Here is a 22,306-nt window from a genome sequence, read left to right as displayed (position 1 = left end):
TTTGACATCCGAGCTTTTCCTTTTGTTGATTCCTTATCAGTGTCTCTCACTTATATACTCATGATCTTTCTTAAAATTAGTGAATGCAAGACTTCAACAATCCTCAAGGTGATAGTCCATGTGAACCGTCTATACAAACAAAATATCACTGATTCATTCTTTGATGATGAAAAAAAAAAAAACAAATAAATAAATCTTTTTGATGCTTGTAAATATCTTTTTGTATTCTGTATCGAGTATTCTTGCTCTTCATAATATAATCTTGTTATCAACCATTCAATAACTNTTCTTCATAATATAATCTTGTTATCAACCATTCAATCACTCACTATTTCACTGACAATTGATATCAGAGATATCTTCTTAGGGGATCTGTGAGATCAAAATGGGAGGAGAATCCAATTTTTCAGCTGTTGCACCATCAGTCTTCGATGGAGACAATTATCAAATGTGAGCAGTTCGTATGGAGACTTATTTGGAGGCCTTGGATCTTTGGGAAGCAATAGAAGAGGATTACGAGGTCCCTCCTACTGTAGCACAAATCAAAGTACAGAAGGAAAAGAAGACAAGAAAATCAAAGGCAAAAGTTTGCCTATTTGCCGCTGTATCTCAAATGATCTTCATGCGAATAATGTCCCTCAAAACAGCAAAGGAAATCTGGGATTATCTCAAGCCTGAATATGAAGGAGATGAGAGGATTCGTGGAATGAAAGTCTTGAATTTGATTAGGGATTTTGAGTTGCAGAAGATGAATGAGTCGGAGTCGGTGAAAGAGTACTCTGACAGACTTCTCAGCATTGCCAACAAGGTGAGATTGCTTGGTTCTGTGTTAAATGATTCCAGGATCGTTGAAAAGCTGCTAGTCACTGTTCTAGAGAAGTTTGAAGCCATCATTACTACTCTGGAGAACACCAAAGACCTGTCAAAGATTTCTCTTACAGAGCTCTTGAACGCTTTACAAGCAGAAGAGCAAAGGAGGGCTATGAGGCAAGAAGGGATGATTGAAGGTGCCTTACCTGTTAAGCATCAAGAGAACAACAGGTATAAAAACAAGAAAAATTTCAAAAACCAATCGACGAATGGAGATTCATCTACCAATTATCAAAAGACAAAAGGAGGAGGTTTCAAAAAATCCTATCCACCTTGCAGCGATTGTGAGTAGAAAGGTCATGCACCATACAAGTGTTGGAAAAGACCTGACGCCAAATGCTCCAAATGCAATCAACTTGAACATGAAGCTGTGATCTGCAAAGTCAAAGGACAGGTGAAAGAAGTAGATGCACAGGTAGTTGATCAAGAAGAAGAAGATCAATTGTTTGCGGTCACTTGTTCCTCAGGCAAAGAATCAAGCGAGAGATGGTTGATTGATAGTGGGTGCACAAATCATATGACATATAACAAGGAGATTTCTGAGGAATTAAGTGACACTGAAGTCAAGAGAGTGAGGATTGACAATGGTGAACACTTGGGAGGTAAAGGAAAAGGCACAGTGAACACTTGCAGATGCNAAGTCAAGAGAGTGAGGATTGACAATGGTGAACACTTGGAAGGTAAAGGAAAAGGCACAGTGAACACTTGCAGATGCTTCTTTGACTGGTCAGTTACTTGATAAAGGCTATAAAGTGTTGTTTGAGAATAAGCAATGCTTGATCAAAGATGCTAGTGGCAAAGACTTGTTCAATGTCAAAATAAAAAGAAAAAGTTTTGCTCTAAATCCGATGGAGATAGAGCAGATGACCTTTATATCCAGAGCTAGTGCCACTGAGATTTGACACAAAAGACTTGGGCACTTTTATCATCGAAGTTTGCTTCCGNGTGCCACTGAGATTTGGCACAAAAGACTTGGGCACTTTTATCATCGAAGTTTGCTTCCAATGCAGTCAAAGAAGCTGGTAGAAGGACTTGCTGACATTGATGATGACATGCTTCCTTGTCGTGCTTGTAATTTTGGGAAGCAACATAGGCAACCCTTTCCTAAACAGACATGGAGAGCCTCGGANGGCAACCCTTTCCTAAACAGGCATGGAGAGCCTCGGAAAAACTGCAGCTGGTTCATACTGATCTTGGTGGTCCTCAGCGAACACCATCATTAAATGGTAATCTTTATTACATTCTTTTTATTGATGATCTACAAGAATGTGTTGGATCCTCTTGCTGAAGAAAAAGTCAGAAGTTGCGGGTGTATTTTGGAAATTTAAAGCCAGAGTTGAGAATGAAAGTGCATGCTTGATTCGGACTATAAGATCAAATAATCACAAGGAGTACACTTCAGAAAATTTTAATAGGTTTTGTGAAGAGGCTGGAACTGAACATCAATTGACAGCACCGTACAANAATAATCACAAGGAGTACACTTCAGAAAATTTTAATAGGTTTTGTGAAGAGGCTGGAACTGAACATCTATTGACAGCACCGTACAATCCTCAACAGAATGACGTCAGTGAAAGGAGGAATAGGTTCATAATGAAGATGACGAGATGCATGCTTCATGAGAAGGATTTTCCAAAACGTTTTTGGGGAAAAGCAACAAATACTGTTGTGTGCTTGCAAAATCGAATTTCAACAAAAGCTGTGAAGGACCTCACATCATTTGAAGTTTTGTNACGTTTTTGGGGAAAAGCAACAAATACTGTTATGTGCTTGCAAAATCGAATTTCAACAAAAGCTGTGAAAGACCTCACATCATTTGAAGTTTTGTATTGTTACAAACTTTCTTTAAGGTTCCTTAGAGTATTTTGGTGTCTTTGCTTCACTTACATTCCACAGGTCAAGCGTGATAAACTTGAAAAAAATGCAGAAGCTGGCATCTTTGTTGGGTATAGCACTATATTCAAAGCTTACAGAGTTTTTCAACTACACACTAGTCGTGTTATTATGAGCCAAGACTAGCGAGAGTGAATCAAATTTCTAATGCACCAAACAATTTAATCTTTGGTAGCATGTTAGAAGAGTTTGAAGATGAACAACAAGATGCTTTGGTTGATGATGCACTTGTCAGAGGAGGAGCCTTCGATGATCGAGAAAAACAAAACAAGGGAGTTGGTTGATCGACCTCTAAACAGAAAGATAATTTGAGTAAGATGGGTGTTCAGGAAAAAGCTTGGAATTCACGACATCTAAACAAGGAAGAGTGTTAAAGATCATGTATTTGTTTAGATTGTTGTATTTGATTAAATCTATAGGAGTTAGATTTAGTTTGAATTTGATTTAATTTTGATTTTTGATTTGATTAGATTTTGTTTTGTTTTGATTTGTTTACTNAATTAATTTTGATTTGATTTGATTTTGTTTTGTTTTGATTTGTTTACTCCAGATTTTTAGATAGATTTTGTTAATATCTTGTATTCTCTGATATATATACATCTTCTTGTGTCATTAATTAATTTAATTTCACTAATTATAAGATATAATGATATCATAAATCTCTAATATTATCATAATTACAACCTACACCTAATAAGCGGCGCAACCAATTGAAACGCTGCATTTTGCACCAGAAGATGGTTGAGAAGTGACACGTACGAGATTGTATTTTCTTCAGTTCTGGTAGTCACGCCGCCATTGTAGCTATTGATAAGATCGAGCCGGTGTGGCTTTCTGCCGCCCCAAAGGTGGCCACGTTTGGCGACTTTTGAGCTACATCTCGACAAAGGTAACTTCGAGATATTCGAACTGTTTTGATGATTAATTATCTCGTCACCTCCGCCTGATAAGGCGACAATGTCTAAGTAACAATTCCCGCTGCCTTTGTGTCCTCCGCCAACTACTGGATTCAGCTGCCTCCCCGCCGCCGCCATAGAAAGCTCCTCCATTTCGCACTCTTTGATTATTGATGCTTGTGCAGTGTTTTTCATGAAATTCGACATAAAACCCAATCATCAACCAACATCATACATAGTACAATCAAACCTCAAAAACATGAAAAAAAAAATTAAAGAAAAAAAAAACCAATTTTGTGCGGTTGTTAAATTTCAAATATCCTAAATTCACTAAGATACCAATAATATTTGTAGTTATTTTAAAAAATATCCACACATTATTAGTGTTATGACTAGTTGAATTATATTTTGGTCGACGGTTGCCTTTACAAACAAACACATGTTTTGTTTTCTATGGTATGTTGTTAAGGAAATTCTATGGGATCCTACATCGATTGTAGAGGGGAACGGAGCATAACTTATAAAGGTGTGGAAATCTCTCCCTAACATACACGTTCTAAAACCGTGAGGCTGACGGCAATATGTAACATGTAATGCAGAAATATAACTCTTACATAAATATCATTTATAACGTAAACTTCGAAAAATGCTTAAAACAACTTCTTCTCCGGAAAACACAGCCATGGTCTTACGTGTTTAAATAGTAAATACTGAAATTTAGAGAAAATAAAAACAAATACAAAATAGTTTAAAACAATGGAATGCAAAACAACCTCCTCTAACTTAAGACTAGGAATTTAAATATGAGTCTACCCTATGCACGTGCCACAATCTCTGCTCGCAATGTCGCCGCCCACCGTACAAGTGCGCTCTGCCTTTACCTGAAAAATGATGTGGCACACGGCCTGAGTATTTCAAAGAATACTCAGTAAGTGACCCCACTATAGGGAGCCATGCAAATGCAAACACATGCAATCATGATTTAGGGAACTATCTCTAATCATCATAAGGGTGGCCTCCAGTCTCGGATAAATTGGATGTGTAGTACTTCCTTACACATGACTCACACGTGCAAGTGTGAATCCCCAGGGCGCTTGCACACCCCCTGGACCCTCTGGTCAAGCTAATCTGTAGCGGCGTCCGGAGGTCAGCGGAATCCTATAGTATCATGTGCCTCATGAACACCCTCATGTGTGCGCATTTGCGCTCGTGCACATTCGCACTCATCATCGCATTGTGCGCGTCCGCACTCATCATCTCTAGGGGAAGTAGGCCTATGCTTATGAACATACATATGCATGAGGTCCCTCTAAATCCATCATAACGTCTCTTCTGACACAACTCTCTAGTCTCATCTCTTTGTTACTCTAGGTAACACATACTCGTAGATATTTATATTAATATTGTTATCATGCTCTTAGGGTTGTGTCCTATGTCGATCTAACGACATGATGCAATATGACACTCATCATCATATAGCATGCTCAATATGGAAAACATCTTCATATTAAGGTAAACGTCACGCAATCATCATACTGGTCATATTGTCATAAAGTGCATCAAGCATACCAAGTACGTCATTCATATAACATCATCACATCATCATACAACAACAACACATCATCATCTAACGTCATCACATCATCACACAACATGAAGCATAAATGACACGTGCAAGGGCCACTGGGCACGTGTCGTCATACATAAGATAAGTCCTTCGCCCGAGCCGATAGTAAGATCACTTACCTAATTAGCTTAAGTTGTTGTCACAAATTTATCCTTAATAAAAGTTTGATTATATCTTTTGAAATCAAGTCAACCTAGGTAAGTTTATGACATCAGCTTCAAGTTCGAACTTCTATAAAATTATTTCTCTAATTTACATTGACTCATGTGTTAAACAACATGGAAACATAAAATTTTAAATGTTTATTTATGTTAGTTATAATTTCATTTTCATGCCATCTATTTATTTACCATATATTTTTCTTTACATCTATAAACACAAATATAATCAATTCCATATCTCCCATTATTTTACTACTCTATATTTCATCTGTTTTTTCACAAATCTTCAATATCTTTGTTAAACTTTTACTTTTCCTCTGTGTATTTATCCTTCTAAATTTTTTTTCACCAAATCTTCCATATTTCTCTGTATTTACTTTCTATCTTCCATCTTTTTCTCTCTGTTATGTATTTACTTTCTTTTTTCTTTTAATTCTATTTACAAATATTGGCCTAATTGATTCTAGTTATGTCTATCACCTAAAATGCTAATTAAAATCTAAATAAGCAATAGATTTGATTCCGAATAATTAAATAAAGGAAAAATTGGATTCGGACCTTATTTCTTGTAACACGATTGGATATATCAAAAGGAGATGTGAAAAATGACTTACGTTAATAACAAAGCAAAATCTCTCTCCAATTAAATCTCCAAAATCTGTCCCTCCAATTAAATCTACAATATCTGTCTCTCAAATTAAACCTCTAATCTGTCTCTTCCAATTAAATCTCCATCACTCCCCGTAAATCTTGTTGTTGGTTTTTTTTTTTTTTTTGTGGCAGGAACAACCTAGACATCCTATATTGAATTTTGACGGAGGAGTTGGTTGAGGAGAGATAGTTGGGAGAGGAAGGAGCAGAGAGTAGTGAAGGGAAAATTATTATTTTAGTTGTTTACTTATTAATTATCATCATTATTTTGTTTTGTACGGTTATTACGAGATAAATATGGTAAATTACAAATAATACAATAATGAAAGGAAGAATAATAAANGAGCGAGCAGTGGAGGGAAAATTATTATTTTAATTGTTTAATTATTAATTATCATCATTATTTTGTTTTGTACGGTTATTACGAGATAAATATGGTAAATTACAAATAATACAATAATGAAAGGAAGAATAATAAATGAATATAATATAAATATAGAAAATCATAAATAATATGGTAATAATAAATGAATATAGTATATTTGTCTTTAATAAAATGACAAATATGGTATGCTAAGTCAAATATTAACTATCCTTAACAGGCCACAATAGCCTTATCAGTTCCCGCTACCTTCCAATACCCAGAAATCGCCGCCCTATTCGGCCTTGTCCTGTTCGGATATTTTCGCTCTCTCGGAGTAAAAAGTATCATTTTTACTTTCCAAACACCGCCTCGCCTATATGTTAAGAATGAGAAACATAAGTGGGATTGAAAGTCTGATTTTCATTAATGTTCACAACGCTTAAGTAAGCTATCAACTAACTTATTTAATATACTACTAACCAAATGAGGGAAGAATTCTAACTCATTACGGTCATATAAAATATATTTTAACCCACTGACCCCATTTCATTATAACCTCACATAAAGTTTAGAAAAAACGATAAAGTTCATTACATGGAAGCTCCCATGAACCGAACTAGTACAACTCGAGCTCCGCAATGATCGGAGCTGGAAGAGGTGAAGAACAGAACCTTTTTGTGTGTGTGTGTGGAGATTTCTAGAGGGTTTTGATTTGTTTTGGGTATCATGCTTCCCTTGTGGAAGTGTTCACATGTCAAACCAAAAACAAATTTTTTATATCAAGGCATATGACATGCTTCACAAGTCGCATACTAAAACCTCTTATTATGAACTTCGATCGAATATGTTATTCACGAGTTAGGTGCCTCGGATTTGAGGTTAAGATTCTCCCTAACATACACGTTCTAAAATCGTGAGGCTGACGGCGACATTTAACATGTAAAATATATGCTAGCAGCAGACTTGAGCTATTAGAAATAATATTAGAGCCAGACAGTAGGTGGTGTGTTAGCGAGGACGCTGGAACCCTAAGGAGGTGAATTGTGAGATCCCACGTTGGTTGGAGAGGGGAACAAAGCATTCCTTACAAGGTAAAACCATGAGCTGACGACGAAACGTAACATGTACAATATCTGCTAGCGGTGGGCTTGAGCTATTACAAATGGTATTAAAGCCAGACACGGAACGATCAGTGAGGATGCTGACTCAAAAATGAGTGAATTGTGAGATCCCACGTCAATAGGAGAGGGGAATGTAACATTCCTTATAAAAATTTTCAAGAACAGTGAGACTGACGACAATACAACATAAGTAACATGTCAAAACGGACAATATTTACGGTTACAAATTCATAGGAGGTTACTCAAACATAAATTACAACAAAAAAAACTTAATTTTCCCAAGCATCCTTAAGAACAACCAAACCAAACCAAATTGTTAGAAAAGATTATCCCAATTGAAACAAAAGAAAACTAATTTGAAAACAGCTGAAGAACTGATTCTAAATTGTTGTAAAAAATTTGAAGAACATGTAAAGATCAAACAACCCATCTAAAAGAAAGGTTGAAATAAGATCCCAAAGCCAAACCAAAAATGCAAATTAGGAAAGAAAAAACAAGACCCAGCATCAAATGAACACAGTTTTGGCACGTGGAAGACAGCATATCCCTCTCTCTCTCTCTCTCTCTCTCTCTCTCTCTCCAATTCATTTCAGAAGATTGGAGTGTATAAATGGTGAAGTGGGTGTGTTTCCAATGCTTCATAAACACTTCTCCTTAACATATTATTTACCATTATGAAGGTTTCAATAATGGGCACGGTTTTTGTGGTCTGTGCTCTGCTTGTGCCGCCTGCGTTGGGATTGCCTAAAACACAATGCCCTTTACACACTCATCACTCCCGACAAGACGACCTCGTCACTAACTTGCCCGGCCAACCCCTCGTCGGATTCCGCCATTTCGCCGGCTATGTCACCGTCCACGAGCCCCATGGCAGGGCATTGTTTTACTGGTTCTATGAAGCCGCCTCTCACCCTGACCAAAAACCCTTGGTTCTTTGGCTCAATGGAGGTAATCAATCATTTCATCCTACCATTTTCAATGTTGTTCTGAGGTGAGGTGACAAAAGATTCTCGTTTATTTGGTTGGGTTTCAGGTCCTGGGTGCTCCTCTGTGGGTTATGGAGCAACACAAGAGATTGGTCCTTTCATAGTGGACAATGATGCAAATGGACTCAAATTAAATGACTATTCTTGGAATAAAGGTATTTCAAATAAAAACATTATCAATCTCTATCCAAATCTTCCAAATTTTTTTCAAAAAATTTAAGAAAAGAATACACTTTAATCATCATGATGATATGATGCAGAGGCCAATATGTTGTTCTTGGAATCTCCTGTTGGTGTCGGCTTTTCTTACACAAATACAACTACCGATTACCACAATTTGGGCGACGAATTTACAGGTAATGGGTGTTTGGGGAATGACCATAGATTTATAAATAAGAAATACATCTCCACTGGTACGAAGTCTTTTGGGGTAGCCCAAAGCAAACCCACCAGAGCTTATACTCGAAGTGGACAATATCATACCATTGTGGAGGTTTGTGATTCCTAATTGTATCAGAGTCATGCCCTTAACTTAGTCATGTCAATAAAATCCTCAAGTGTCAAACAAAGAAGTTACTAGCCTCAAAAGTGTGGTAAACAATGACTCAAGTGTCGAACAAAGGGTGTACTTTGTTCGAAGGCTCCAGAGAAAGGAGTTGAGTCTCAGTTAAGAGGAGGTTGTTCGAGGGCTACATTGACCTTAGGGGAGACTCTATAGTGTACTTGATTCGAGGCGGGGATTGTTAGGAGGGAGTCCCACATTTGCTAATTAAGAGGACGATCATGGGCTAATAAGTAAGAAATACATCTTCATTGGTACGAGGCTTTCTGGGGAAGCCCAAAGCAAAGCCACGAGAGCTTATACTCAAAGTGGACAATATCATACCATTGTGGAGAGTCGTGGTTTCTAACTTTTGAGTATTACAATAAAAAGATTCTTCCTTTCACAATATAACATGATTTTATGTGATGTTTTTGGACAGCAAACGATGCTTATACCTTTCTACAAAACTGGTTCCTCAAGTTTCCATCCTACAAAAACCATACATTTTACATCGCAGGAGAAAGCTATGCAGGTTTTCATCGATTTCCCACCGATAATCACTTGATTTCATGTCGTGTTTTTTATTAATCACATCAACTGTCTTGTAAACAAAAAAAACAGGCAAATATGTTCCCGAGCTGGCTGAGCTCATCTATGATAGGAATAAAGATTCCTCCTTTCACATCGATTTGCATGGGGTTTTGGTATGTTCATTGTATATATAATTCCACTAAATCTTTGAATTGTAGTTCATATTTTATAATGATTTTTTATCGATTCCCCACAGTTGGGAAACCCTGAAACTTCTGATGGCGATGATTGGCGAGGGATGGTGGATTATGCATGGAGCCATGCAGTTATTTCGGATGAAACTCATAAAATTATAAGAGAAAGCTGTGATTTTAATAGCAATGATACTTGGAGTAATAATAATTGTAGTGGTGGTGTCGATGAAATGCTTAGACAATACAAAGAAATTGATATCTATAGTCTTTATACGCCTCTTTGCATGGCCAATTCTACATCTGCTGATGGCAATCTCATGCAAACGCTTATGATCAAACGTTCCAATACCATGGTAGTCGAGAAATTTCTTGTTTTTAGTCCATATAAAGTGGATGATATCATGTAATTAACGTGTTTTTGTTTGATGAAACAGATGCCGAGAATGATGGGTGGATANTTTTTTTTTTTTTTTTTTTTTTTTTTTTTTTTTTTTTTTTCGGGTCGAAAAAAACAATTTGAATTCCGGGTTAAATTACACATAATACCCCTAAATTTCTAAGTTTCAATTCTTCTACCCGTAAATTTTGAAAAGTTTCATTTTTGAACTATGAACATTGGCGTGAGCTAATATGTATAAATTAGAAAGCATATGTGGTATTATTTACGACTATATCGAAGATAAGATGGTTGTTATCATCTAAAAAGAGATTTCAATAATTGTGAGATCCCACATCAGCTGGAGAGGGAAACGAAGCACTCGTTACAAGAGTGTGGAAACTTTTCCCTAACATACGCGTTTTAAAATTATGAGGCTAACGACAATACGTAATGAGCCAAAACAGATAATATCTGCTAATGGTGGGGCTTGGACCGTTACAAATGGTATCAGAGTAAGACATCGGGCGGTGTGTCAGCGAGTACGTTGGGCCCCCAAGAGGGTGGATTGTGAGATCCCACATCAGTTGAAGAGGGTAACGAAGCACTCTTTACCAGGGTGTGGAAACGTCTCCCTAACAAACATGTTTTAAAACCTCGAGGCTGATGGCGATACGTAAATAATCTAAACAAACCAATTTTGACCCGTGAACTACCACATCCATTTACGTAACAGTGTTGTAAATGATGTCATTGTAAGTCTTTCTACTTTAACTATAGTGTCAAAATTTCATTTTATTTTAACGAAAGAACTTTTTCTAGCATATCTTTCGAAATAAAATATAAAATTTATAGAAAAAGAACGAAACTTTTTGAAGTTCGTGACATCGACCCATTCGGGTTAATCTTTTGACGTGCACTGACATTGATGAGATTGAAAAACAGCACCACCATGTTCGAAAACTGGTCAGACTCAAAGCCTTCGATGATTCCTATATACAAGAAGCTAATTGCAGCTGGGCTTAGGGTATGGATCTACAGGTAATTAAAACACCTTAAACACATTTCTACCTTACTTAACTAAGATCTAATTTGAATTAGAGAGATTTAAGTATGTTCATCAAATAAATTGAACTAAATTTGGTTATGGAAACAGTGGAGATACCGATGGAAGAGTTCCCGTGTTGTCGACAAGATACAGTCTTAGTTCACTCGGTCTACCAATTACGAAGGCATGGAGGCCTTGGTACCATGAGAAGCAGGTAATGATTCCGATTCTCGAACGGGATTTAAACCCGAAAACTGAAACAAAATCGTTATCAAATAAAGTTGAGCGTGTTCGATTGGGTGCAGGTGAGCGGGTGGTACCAGGAATATGCTGGCCTAACGTTTGCAACATTTAGGGGAGCTGGGCATGCAGTGCCATCCTTCGAGCCAAGCAGTTCATTGGCGTTCTTTGCTTCGTTTCTGAATGGACAAACCCTACCTTCTTCTAAATGATTGATTTGGAAGTGGTTTTAGCTAATGTATTTGTATTAGAAGATTTAATTAATGATGTTTTTGGATGAACAAGAGAAATTTTAGTGTATAACATAATGTTTCTACTCAATTATAAAGATGGGAGCTAAACAAAGTACATCGTTTGTTTGACACCTGGTCGCTATGATGTGTATACCTTCAAAGCTCATAACTTCTTTGTTTGACACTTACGATTCTATTGACGTGACTAAGTTAAGATATGGGTATGACTATGATACCATGTTGGGAATAACGAACCTCCACATTAGTATGATATTGTCCACTTTGAATATAAGCTATTATAGTTTTGCTTTAAGACCTCATACCAATACAGATAGAATCTGATATGAACCAAGGCATCAATAATGCAATATAAACTTTAAGGGAGATGCGAAGAAAATGTTGTTAAAATTATCAAAAGATGTTTCAATTCATGCCACGTTGAAAAAGAATCAAGGTTCATTGTTATAAATTTTGAATGGATTATAGTTTAGAGTTATATGTTTCATTAATATATTTTAAGTTCTTTTTATATTTGTTTTAGGTTACATTTACATCGTGGTTAATTATAGTCGGAAAGTATGAATGTTATAACTCTTAAATGCTTAATGGAAGGTCAAGGGTTTCATTTTGAGACTATATAAAATCATGTATGTTGTAATTGTAAAAAAGACTTGAAAACGTAGCAAAATGAGCATTTCTGCCTTCTTTTAGCCATGAGCTAAGTTTGGTAAACATGGCCGAGTGAGCTTCATCATCTTTTTCACAAAAATCTTCTCCTATTGCATAGTCTCTCATCCAGACTGGTGGTCTCCTATTCCTCGCCTTATTCGAGCTAGGAGAGCTTGCTTCTGCCAAAGAACCAGAGGAAATATTTTCATCTGCTGCTTCTATATCATAGAGTCGGTAAGCTTTTGACTCACTAACTCCCAACAAAACACAACTAAAACTCTTATCATCTAACTTAGTTCTCCGAGCTGCCTCCTCTTTTTGTTTCTGAATCAACTCGAGCTCACGATATCGTTTTTCTTCCTTCCGCTGCAGCTCTAGAGCTAATCTTCGCTGAGCTTCTTCTTTGCAATTTTATGTAGTTTAGATGACATATTTTAGAATCATTCAAGTTTGACATGGTCAATCTTGTTTGTGGACTGTTTCAAATTTTAAACAAATGTTATTGCTTTGAGATATTTGATCAACAAGATAATCCGAATCATATTTTCATTGCAATGATTCTTTGGCATTTGGTATCAGAGCTTTCCTCTGAGTTGATTTCTCACTTATATACTCGTGCTCTTTACTTGGAGGAGCCTATACTCATGCATGATCCAATTAGTTTTGACACCTTTAAGAGGCCTTCCACCATAAAAGACGAGGGCTTTCTTGACGCCAACTTTCTGAGTTCCATTAGCGGTCGCAATAGTCTTTTCAGTTCCCGTCGCCATCTAATACCCAGAAATCGCCGCCCTATTCGGCCTCGTCCCATTCGGATATTTCCACTCTCTCGAAATAAAAAAGATATCATTCTTGCTTCCTAAACACTGCCTTGCCTATATGTTAAGAATGAGAAACAGAAGTGGGATTGAAGGTCTAATCTTCATTAATGTTCACAATGTTAAAATAGAATACTCAACTAACTTATTTAATATACTACTAACCAAACGAGGGAAAAATTTTAACGGCTATATAAAATATATTTTAATACTATAACCCACAAACCTCATTTCATTATAACCTCAAATAAAGCTAAGAAAAAACGATAAAGTTCATTACTTGGAAGCTCCCATGGATCGAACTTGTACAAATCAAGCTCTGCGATGATCGGAGCTGGACGAGGAGAAGACGACAGCTTTCATGTAAGATAGTGAACCACTAGCTCCTCGTCGGTGGGGTGAAATCGGAAGCCCGATAGGAGCTGCAGATGGGTCGATGTGTTTGATGGTGAAATCATAACTTTTTATTGTGAACTTCGATCGAGTATGATATTCACGAGTTAAGTGTGTCGAATTCGAGGTTAATAAATAATGTGTAAGTTTGATTGATTCGTATTAATTATAAGTTTATCGATCTCATGAATGTAAAAAATTCAATTACTCTTTAATCCCATAAAGTTAGGTTTTGATAATCTATTATATTTTATACAAGTCGAATGTAATCCACACAAACCCGAAACGTTTAGCTTTAAGATGTTACATTAGTGACGTAAAAATATAAGATAATGGGTGCAATAACTTAAGCCCAATGCTAGTAGATATTGTCGACTTTGACCTATTACATATCGCTAGCTTCATAGTTTTAGAACGCGTTACTATGAGAGAAATTTACCCATTATAAAGAATATTTTGTTCCTCCCTCCAACCGAGGTGGAATCCCACGATGAGCAACACAGTATGTAAAACAAAAGGAAATGGGTAGGGAAGCTCGTGAGTCTCCTCTTCGCTTAAAATTATCAAATTATTTTCTAAATTGCTTTCTACTCGTTTTCGGTAAATTTTAGCTATCGTTTTATCGAACGGTTGATGACGAAATATTGTTCAATTTAGGTTAAATAAATGACGTAGAAATAATAAAATTTCTCAAAATGAATATCAGAATTGTAAGAACGTAGAAGAAAATTCGTTGTATAAATTTATATATATTTTCGGATATTACTAAGTATTAAATCTAGATTCTAATAAAGAGTATAGTAATTCAAAAGAATATCTCTAACTTCATTATTATTTGTAAAAAGAAACAAGCTTTTGTGATATTATTCTCTCTTTATTTCTTGTTTACCAAAACCTAGTACCAATTTCATGGGCCATGAAATGTCACGTTTTAAGGGCTTTGGCCCAATCTCACGGGCCACGTGTTGAATTCGGATGGGCTGCAAAATTCACCTACCGAGTACTTGTAACGACCACGTTTAGGATTCTTTTAGCATGTTTTGTCTTCACTCACATGCATATTAGAAAAATTTCCAAGAAGTCATTCAACTAATAATTATTTCATGACAAACACGTTTAACTATTGAGTCTCTACAATTGAGCTACCAAAAAAGAAGATGCATTTTGTTATAGATAGTGATTTTTTGTGAGATCCCGACACATCGAATGGAGAGAAAAACGAGTGCCAGTAGGATGCTTGAGCCTTGAAAATGGTGGATTGTGAGATCCCACATCAGTTTTGGAGGAGAACGAAACATTCTTTATAATTGTTTGGAAACCTCTCCGTACATTTTAAAAATCTTCTAACAGGGAAAGCTCAAAAACGACAATTTTTGCTAGTAGTAGACTTGGGTTGTTTCATTATCAATACCTCTCATTCGGATGTGATCTCGGTTTATTCACATACTTCTCTTTTATTCGAATGTTACATTTTTTATCATCAAAATAATTTTAACTTAATTTTTTTAAAGGTTATTTTCAAATTCATCCTAGAATTTTGTAGACTGATTTCAATAAATAAATAATATAAAAAAAAAATAGTTGATATTTATACGAATAAATTAATAAGGCAATTTCCATGGAAAATATGGGAGATTATCGCTGGAATTTTTCTTTTTTTTTTTCATTCCATAATTCTTGGAAGTTTCTGGAATAATTCTCCGAAATTCCTGGCGCACAATTTACATTTATTTTAAAACATATAATATAATGCGGCTAAATTAAGAAATTCATTAATCCACGACCTTATAATTTATTTAAATCCACCAGCTAAATTTACAGCAGATACGCCACGCGCCCACACCACACCGACATAAAACATTATTTCTAAATTAATTTTTTTAATTACTAGAAAAAAAAATATATATATATATATATATATATTTTGATATGTGACACTCGGTAAACGAGAGGTACATAAATAAATTTAGACCATATTCAAATGAGAGCAATGTTAAATATAGAATGACTAAGAAAAGTTTGAATAGAATGAAAGTTACTATCTATATCAATAATGTGTACTTTTCCTTTTTAGAGACTCAGTAATTGAAACTTAATGGTTAAGTGTAAATAGTGGGTAATAACATGATTATGTCGTAAATGTCACGGTTATCAAGGGTTGAATTCGGGCCATTGGTTTTTATTTTTAATTTATAAAAATTGTGCTTGTTTTATTATCATCGCTGAGTAAAAATAGTAATTTTATACTTAGTGTTCGAACCTTATTTTTATTATTTGAAATTGGACTAAAAATTTGATTATTTATTTAAAAATGATTTAAAAAAAACTTTTTGAGAAGATAAGTACGGAAATAAACTTGTAGTTCAAGTAAATTTAAAAGTCAAACTTATGCATCCGCCGTCTCTTTCTTTTGAAGTTACTTTACATTTTGAAAATATATTTTAAAAAAACAATACTCTGCCGAAGTTTCTGGAAAAGAAACAAAGTATAAAAGTCAAAGAAACAATTAAAAAAAAAAAAAAGAAAGAAGCTATTGTTAAGGACTTAAGGGTTGACAAACAAAAATGTCAAACAAAAACTTATTTAGCACACTTGGGAGGTGGACATTTACCATGAAAAGGTATTGAAATTGCAATAAATATGAACATAAAAACATTAAATTGAGATGTCCATATCAATCAAATTTCATCTAAAAAGTCAACTCCCTAACTAATTTAACTATAACCTTAAAACTCAAAAGGAATGTTCTCTATCATTTCTATATTATTGATGTTTCAACTTACTATTCCTTAAAAAAAAAAAAAAACAAACAAAAAGATGTAAATACATGTAATAAAGTTTTAGAACCGAAGAGAGTAACACATGACCATGTCATAAAGGATACTGGAGAATGTCGAGGTCATAAAGCATTAGGTACACGAGAGTAAGTAATGTGATTAAGTCATTGGGAATACAAAGCAATGTCAAAGTCAAGGTCATCAAGTACGAAAGAGTAAGTAATGTGATCATGTCGTAAGAAATACAGGGGAATGTCGAGGTCATCAAGTACCGAATTTGAATTTCAAATCCTAAATATGGGTTGTTAGAGACTCGACCAAATAAACGGGGTTAAAATGCAAAAATGGTATAAAATTTTTCACTAAATTTTGTAGCATTAAGATGTGTGTGTACCATCTCGACACTGCATAGGATACAATGTTGAGATATTGTTTCTAGCGTCTTGACGCGGTCCTATTTCCTTTAAATACAAACTTCCTGAGATCAGGAGATTTACATGTTTTGTCCTCACTCATATGCTTACTTAAAAAATTCACCCGTTTAACCATGAAGTTCCTATAATTGAGCTACTGAAAAAGAAAATGTATTCTGTTAGTATAAATAGTAACTTTCAATTCTTTTAAACTTTTCGTAGTTATTCTATCTTCGGGATATCTCCCATTCGAATGTGATCTCGATTAATTCATATACCTCTATTTTACTCGGGTTTCACATATTTAATCATTAAAATATAATTTTAACTTTATTTTCCTCGAGGTTATTTTCAAATTCATCATATGAGATTCAAATGAAAATAAATAAATAAATAACTCTTAACCTTTTTTGTAAATATAAAAAATAGTTGATATTTGTACGAACAAATTAATAAGGCAATTTCCATGAAAAATATGGGAGATTATCGCTGGAATTTATTTATTTATTTATTTATTTATTTCATTCCATAATTCTTGGAAGTTTCTGGAATAATTCACGCACAATTTACATTTATTTTAAAACATATAATATAATATGGATTTAAATATTGTAATGCGGCTAAATTAAGATATTGATTAATCCACGACTTTATAATTTATTTAAAAATAATAATTTAAATCCACCAGCTCAATTTACAGCAGACGCGCCACGGGCCCACACCTCACCGACCTAAAACATTCCATTTCCCACGAAAAAACCATACATTTTCATAACATCCACCAATGGATTTTGAGGAACATGCTCATGTGGAATTTAGCACGTGCTAATTAAAATATGAATAAAAATTAAGAGCCACGTAATTTCCAATTACGTTTATATTAAAAATATTAATTTCTATTAAATTGCTGACACTTAGTAAATGAATGATACATGAATGAATCGATATCACATTTAAATGAGAGTAATTCATAGTGGGTAAATGAGTATGGAAGTCGTGGTGGGTAAATCAATGTAATTTGATAGTTATCAAATTAGTCCCGAGTTTTTATTTTTATTTTTATTTATGAAATTTGACTAAAAATTTGATTATTTATTCAAAAAGGGAAAAAAAAACTTTTTTGAGGAAATAAGTACGGATATAAACTTTAAATTTTGAATAATCAAAATTTACTTTTAAATTTCCAAATTATAAAAAAAAAAAAAAAAAAAAAAAAAAAAAAAAAAAAAAAAAAAAAAAAAAAAAAAAAAAAAAAAAAAAGAGAAAAAAAAAAACAATATTCTGCCGAAGTTTCTAGAATAAAAAAAACATAAGATTAGGGTTTATATTATATTTACTTAAATATTTTATTATATTCAAATTTTTAATCTAAATAAAACAATTAGTGTTAAAAAAAATAATAATCCTTTTTTTTTTTTTTTTTTTAGAGAAATAATAAGTTTTCTCTAAATTTAACCATATAAAAGGTATAAAAGTCAAAGGAATTTTTTTATAAAAAAAAAAAAAAGAGAAAAAAACAAAGTTAGAGTTTGTTAAGGACTTAAGGGTTGACAAACAAAAATGTCAAACAAAAACTTGTTTAGCATACACTTGGGAGGTGGACATTTACCATGAAAAGGTATTGAAATTGCAAAAAGTATGAACATAAAAACGTTAAATTGAGATGTTCATGTCAATCAAATCTCATTTAAAAGTCAACTCCATAACTAATTTAACTATAACTTTTAACTCAAAAGGAATATTCTCCATAACTTTTAACTCAAAAGGAATATTCTCCATCATTTCTAAATTATTGATGTTTCAATATACTATTCATAAACAAAGTTTTAGAAGCGAAAGAATAATTAATGTGACTATCATAGGAGATATAGAAAAATATCGAGGCTATCAAGTGTGAAAGAATAAGTAACGTAACCATGTCATAGAGGGTATAGGGGGAATGTCGAGACCATCATATAGAGGGTATAGGGGGGATGTTGAGACCGTCAAATGTGAAAGAATAAGTAACGTAACCATGTCATAGAGGGTATAGGGGGAATGTTGAGACTCTTCTGTGCGAAAGAGTTAGTAATGTGATCATGTCATAGAGGATAATACAGAGGAATATCGAGATCCTCAGGTGCGAAAGAGTAAGTAACGTGATCATATCATAGAGGGTACATGGGGAATGTCGAGACTATCAGGTACAAAAGAGTAAGTAACGAAACCATGTCACAGAGGGTACATGGGAAATGTTGAGATCGTCAGGTGCGAAAGAGTAAGTAATGTGACCATGTCATAGAGGATACAGGGGAATGTCGAGACCGTCAAGTACCAAGTTCAAATTTTGAATCTTGAACATGGGTCGTTAAAGATTTGACCAGATAAACTAGGTTAAAGTGATGAAAATGGTATACATATCATGTATCATTTTTCTTATATAAATCCTTCCCATTTACTTATTATTTTTCTTTCGGTTTAATTCTTATCGAACTAAGAATATATGTATATTTCTTATCAACCATAATTAATACGTACGGATTCTTGTTAAAATATCGAATTCACACGCTCAAGCTCATAGTCAAGTCATAGAAAATAAGAGGTCAAAATATATTTGGAAAATAAATTTGAATTCAATATACATTAATTTGCAACGACAGACCTTGACGGGAACTTTGAAGTTTTCTTGAACATTCAGGGAAATTAATGATCCCTAAACTTAATTTATCAAAGAATTTGAACGAATTTTTATCATATTTACGCTGCTTGATTATCCGACATCGGAACTCCTTCGCTCGCGATCAGATTATCAATGACGGCGTTTGAAGCTTTTCTCAACAGCTTGGACCAATCCCTGAAAAAATGGCCATAATAAACATGAATGATCTTAGCTTCAACGTTATGCAATAAGATTTCTTGTTTTTGATAACAAAGCTTACCCATTAATGGAGTCGAAAGTGAGTCCAACGGTGTATTTGGCTTCTCCAAGTGCCCAATTGAATCTCTGCAGCTCATTTTCCGGGCAGCTATGGCTATACTTAACATGAAGCTCAGACGGTCGAACGTCGACGAAGATCGGTATGATCTTCTTTTTATTCTCCACCATCATGGCAAGTTCATGCAAACAATAATAAGACTCACAATACCGTGGCGAAAACACGGCAATCCCGATCTTAGAACTCCGGATCCCTTCTTTAATCTCATCGAATAACTTATCTCCAGGTCTCATATTCTTGCTATCTAAAAAGGGTCGAAGCCCAATTCGAGTAAGATGATCGAAGAGCAATCCAGCTACGTTTTTTTTGGTGTCGATGCCTCGGTGGTTTATGAACACGTCGCAACCTCGTGATATCGATCGAAAGTCGCTCTGGTGGCTGAGGATTCTCGACCTAACCACGGCCGAAAAAGAACGCTGCATTGCTTGAACATAACGAAGAGACATGTTTTTTGAGTTTGTTTTTGTAGGAGGAAACTTGTAATGGAAGAGAAGTTTATATAAGGAGAGGCTTAGAGGGTTTGAGTTTCATGGGAAGTTTAATTGGGGAGAGAATTCAAAAGGAAATTAGGGTTGAATTAGAATATTAAGAACAAGAATTTCGTTGCATGTTTCTTTTATAAGAGATTCAAGTGAGTCCTTTCCCAGTTGTAATTTTGACTCCTTAAAATAAAACATTATATTCACATAAATCCTTCAAACACGCCCAATATAGAGGAAAGAACATGAAGAGTACCTATGACAAAGTCCTAGGTTCTTTATGACCATTTTGACGGTCCAGCTCGAATCGTACGGATTAGGTTGAATTGGGCCGATTAGATTTTTCGAGTCACTGTGTCGTTTTTAGCATACCTATGTTTTATATGTTTCTTTCATTTTCATTAAATATTTTCTATTACATTTTGTTATATGAGGGAATTTTTGACCTTTTTGTGACACCCGAGTAAAGGAGACCACATCTGAATGAAAGCGATATGAGAATAGGATGACTAAGAATTCGTGTTAGTTTGTGGGTATTAGCGTAACGCCCCCTTTTTGATAGCTCAATCATAAAAATTTTGTTTTATGAGTGAGTGAGGAAAAAACATGTTGTAAGGACTCGTGTAAGTCTGTGGGTATAATATTGGTTTTTATGTATACTAAATATATGAAGAAATTTCCACTAAATTTTCAAGTATTTAATACATTTTATATGGTTGGTATTAACTTGCGTATTATTAGAAAATCCACGTGGATCCACGTGGCGTCGGCCTGATGGGTGGGGCGCGTCATATCAACAGGGAGTGGGGCCCTTCATTAATCGTATATTTTGGTGACGAAAATTTCAACACACTTTCCACCTTTTTTGAGGTGACTTTCTTTAGGACAATTATTGTACGGAAGATCTAAAAAAAGGTACGACTTTTTATTATAATATATTATAATAATTAATTATGAAATATATTTTAGATATCGTTAATTGGTTAATATTTTTTGGTTTATGATTTGATTATTAGTATATTTTATTTTATTCTCAGAATTTAGTTAAGTTTATATTTTCGTTATTGTAGGTATTAGTTGGTAACTTGTATCTTATTTAAACGTTATGAAGATCATACACCGTGATAAGTTTACAGCTGTCATCATCCGCTGATCATCCATCGTGATAAGTCCAATCGAGTATCACAACAACCACAACTTCCTGCTTTCAACCTCTTCCAAACCATCGTCATTGCTTTCGAACCTTAAGCAACCACTACTAGTCCTCAAGTCACAAATTACAGTCCCCGACTAGTCTATATATTACCGCAAGTCGCAAGTCTGTGAGCCTAGTATTACCACTACTATCGCAATAGTCGCAAGTCTCGATTGAGCACCGCAAATCATCAATCGTTTTTCCTCTCAACAATAAAATCAAGAACATATTATAATAATTAGTTATGGAATATATCTTAGATATTCGTAATCAGTTAATATATATATTTTTTTCTTTATGATTTGATTAGTAATATATTTTATTTTATTCTCAAGATTTAGTTAGTTTATATTTCCGTTATTGGTAGGTATTAGTTGGTAGCTTGTATCCTATTTAAATATTATGAATATCAATGAAGATCACACACCTTCGATCCCAATTCTATTTCTCAATTTTAACACTTTTGCAGTCGGGTCCGTGTCAATGTTCCTACATTGATTGAAGAGGAGAACAAATCATTCATTACGAGGGTGTGGAAACTTTTTAGTAGATGTGTTTTAAAACCGTGAGGCTGACAACGATACATAACGAGTCAAAACAGACAATATTTGCTAGCGAAGGAATTGAATTGTCACAAATGGTATCAAAGCTAGATATTGAGCAGTGTGACAATGAGGACACTGATTGTCCGACATTTGTTCTAACCTAATGAACAAATCTGTCGTTAAAACTTTTAAGAAAATAAAATATTTATAAATTTTCAAATTTCAATAATATCCTTAAAAATTTTAAGAAAATAAAAAAATACTTTAAAAAATTTCATTAATACCCTTTAGCTTTAAAAAAAAAAAA

The 22,306-nt window shown here is 34.4% G+C and overlaps 1 protein-coding gene and 2 pseudogenes across 1 annotated transcript; 1 reads left to right on the top strand and 2 right to left on the bottom strand.

Annotated features, from left to right (window-relative positions):
- Window positions 1-3,440: 3,440 nt before the first annotated feature.
- On the bottom strand, window positions 3,441-13,680 carry LOC111802144 (annotated as a pseudogene).
- On the top strand, window positions 8,239-11,714 carry LOC111802507 (annotated as a pseudogene).
- A 5,861-nt stretch (window positions 13,681-19,541) lies between the features above and the next one.
- LOC111802143 (vesicle-associated protein 1-4-like) lies at window positions 19,542-20,226 on the bottom strand. Its single transcript, XM_023686411.1, has 2 exons — window positions 19,724-20,226; window positions 19,542-19,638 (listed from the first exon to the last, which is right to left on the bottom strand). Exons 1-2 carry the CDS (start codon window positions 20,224-20,226, stop codon window positions 19,542-19,544), a joined length of 600 nt encoding a protein of 199 aa, XP_023542179.1.
- Between the last annotated feature and the right edge of the window lie 2,080 nt (window positions 20,227-22,306).

Source organism: Cucurbita pepo, chromosome LG09, assembly GCF_002806865.2.
Source record: "Cucurbita pepo subsp. pepo cultivar mu-cu-16 chromosome LG09, ASM280686v2, whole genome shotgun sequence".
NCBI lineage: Eukaryota > Viridiplantae > Streptophyta > Magnoliopsida > Cucurbitales > Cucurbitaceae > Cucurbita > Cucurbita pepo.
Note: the sequence above shows the minus strand (reverse complement) of the source record. Positions and strands in the feature narration are given on the sequence as shown.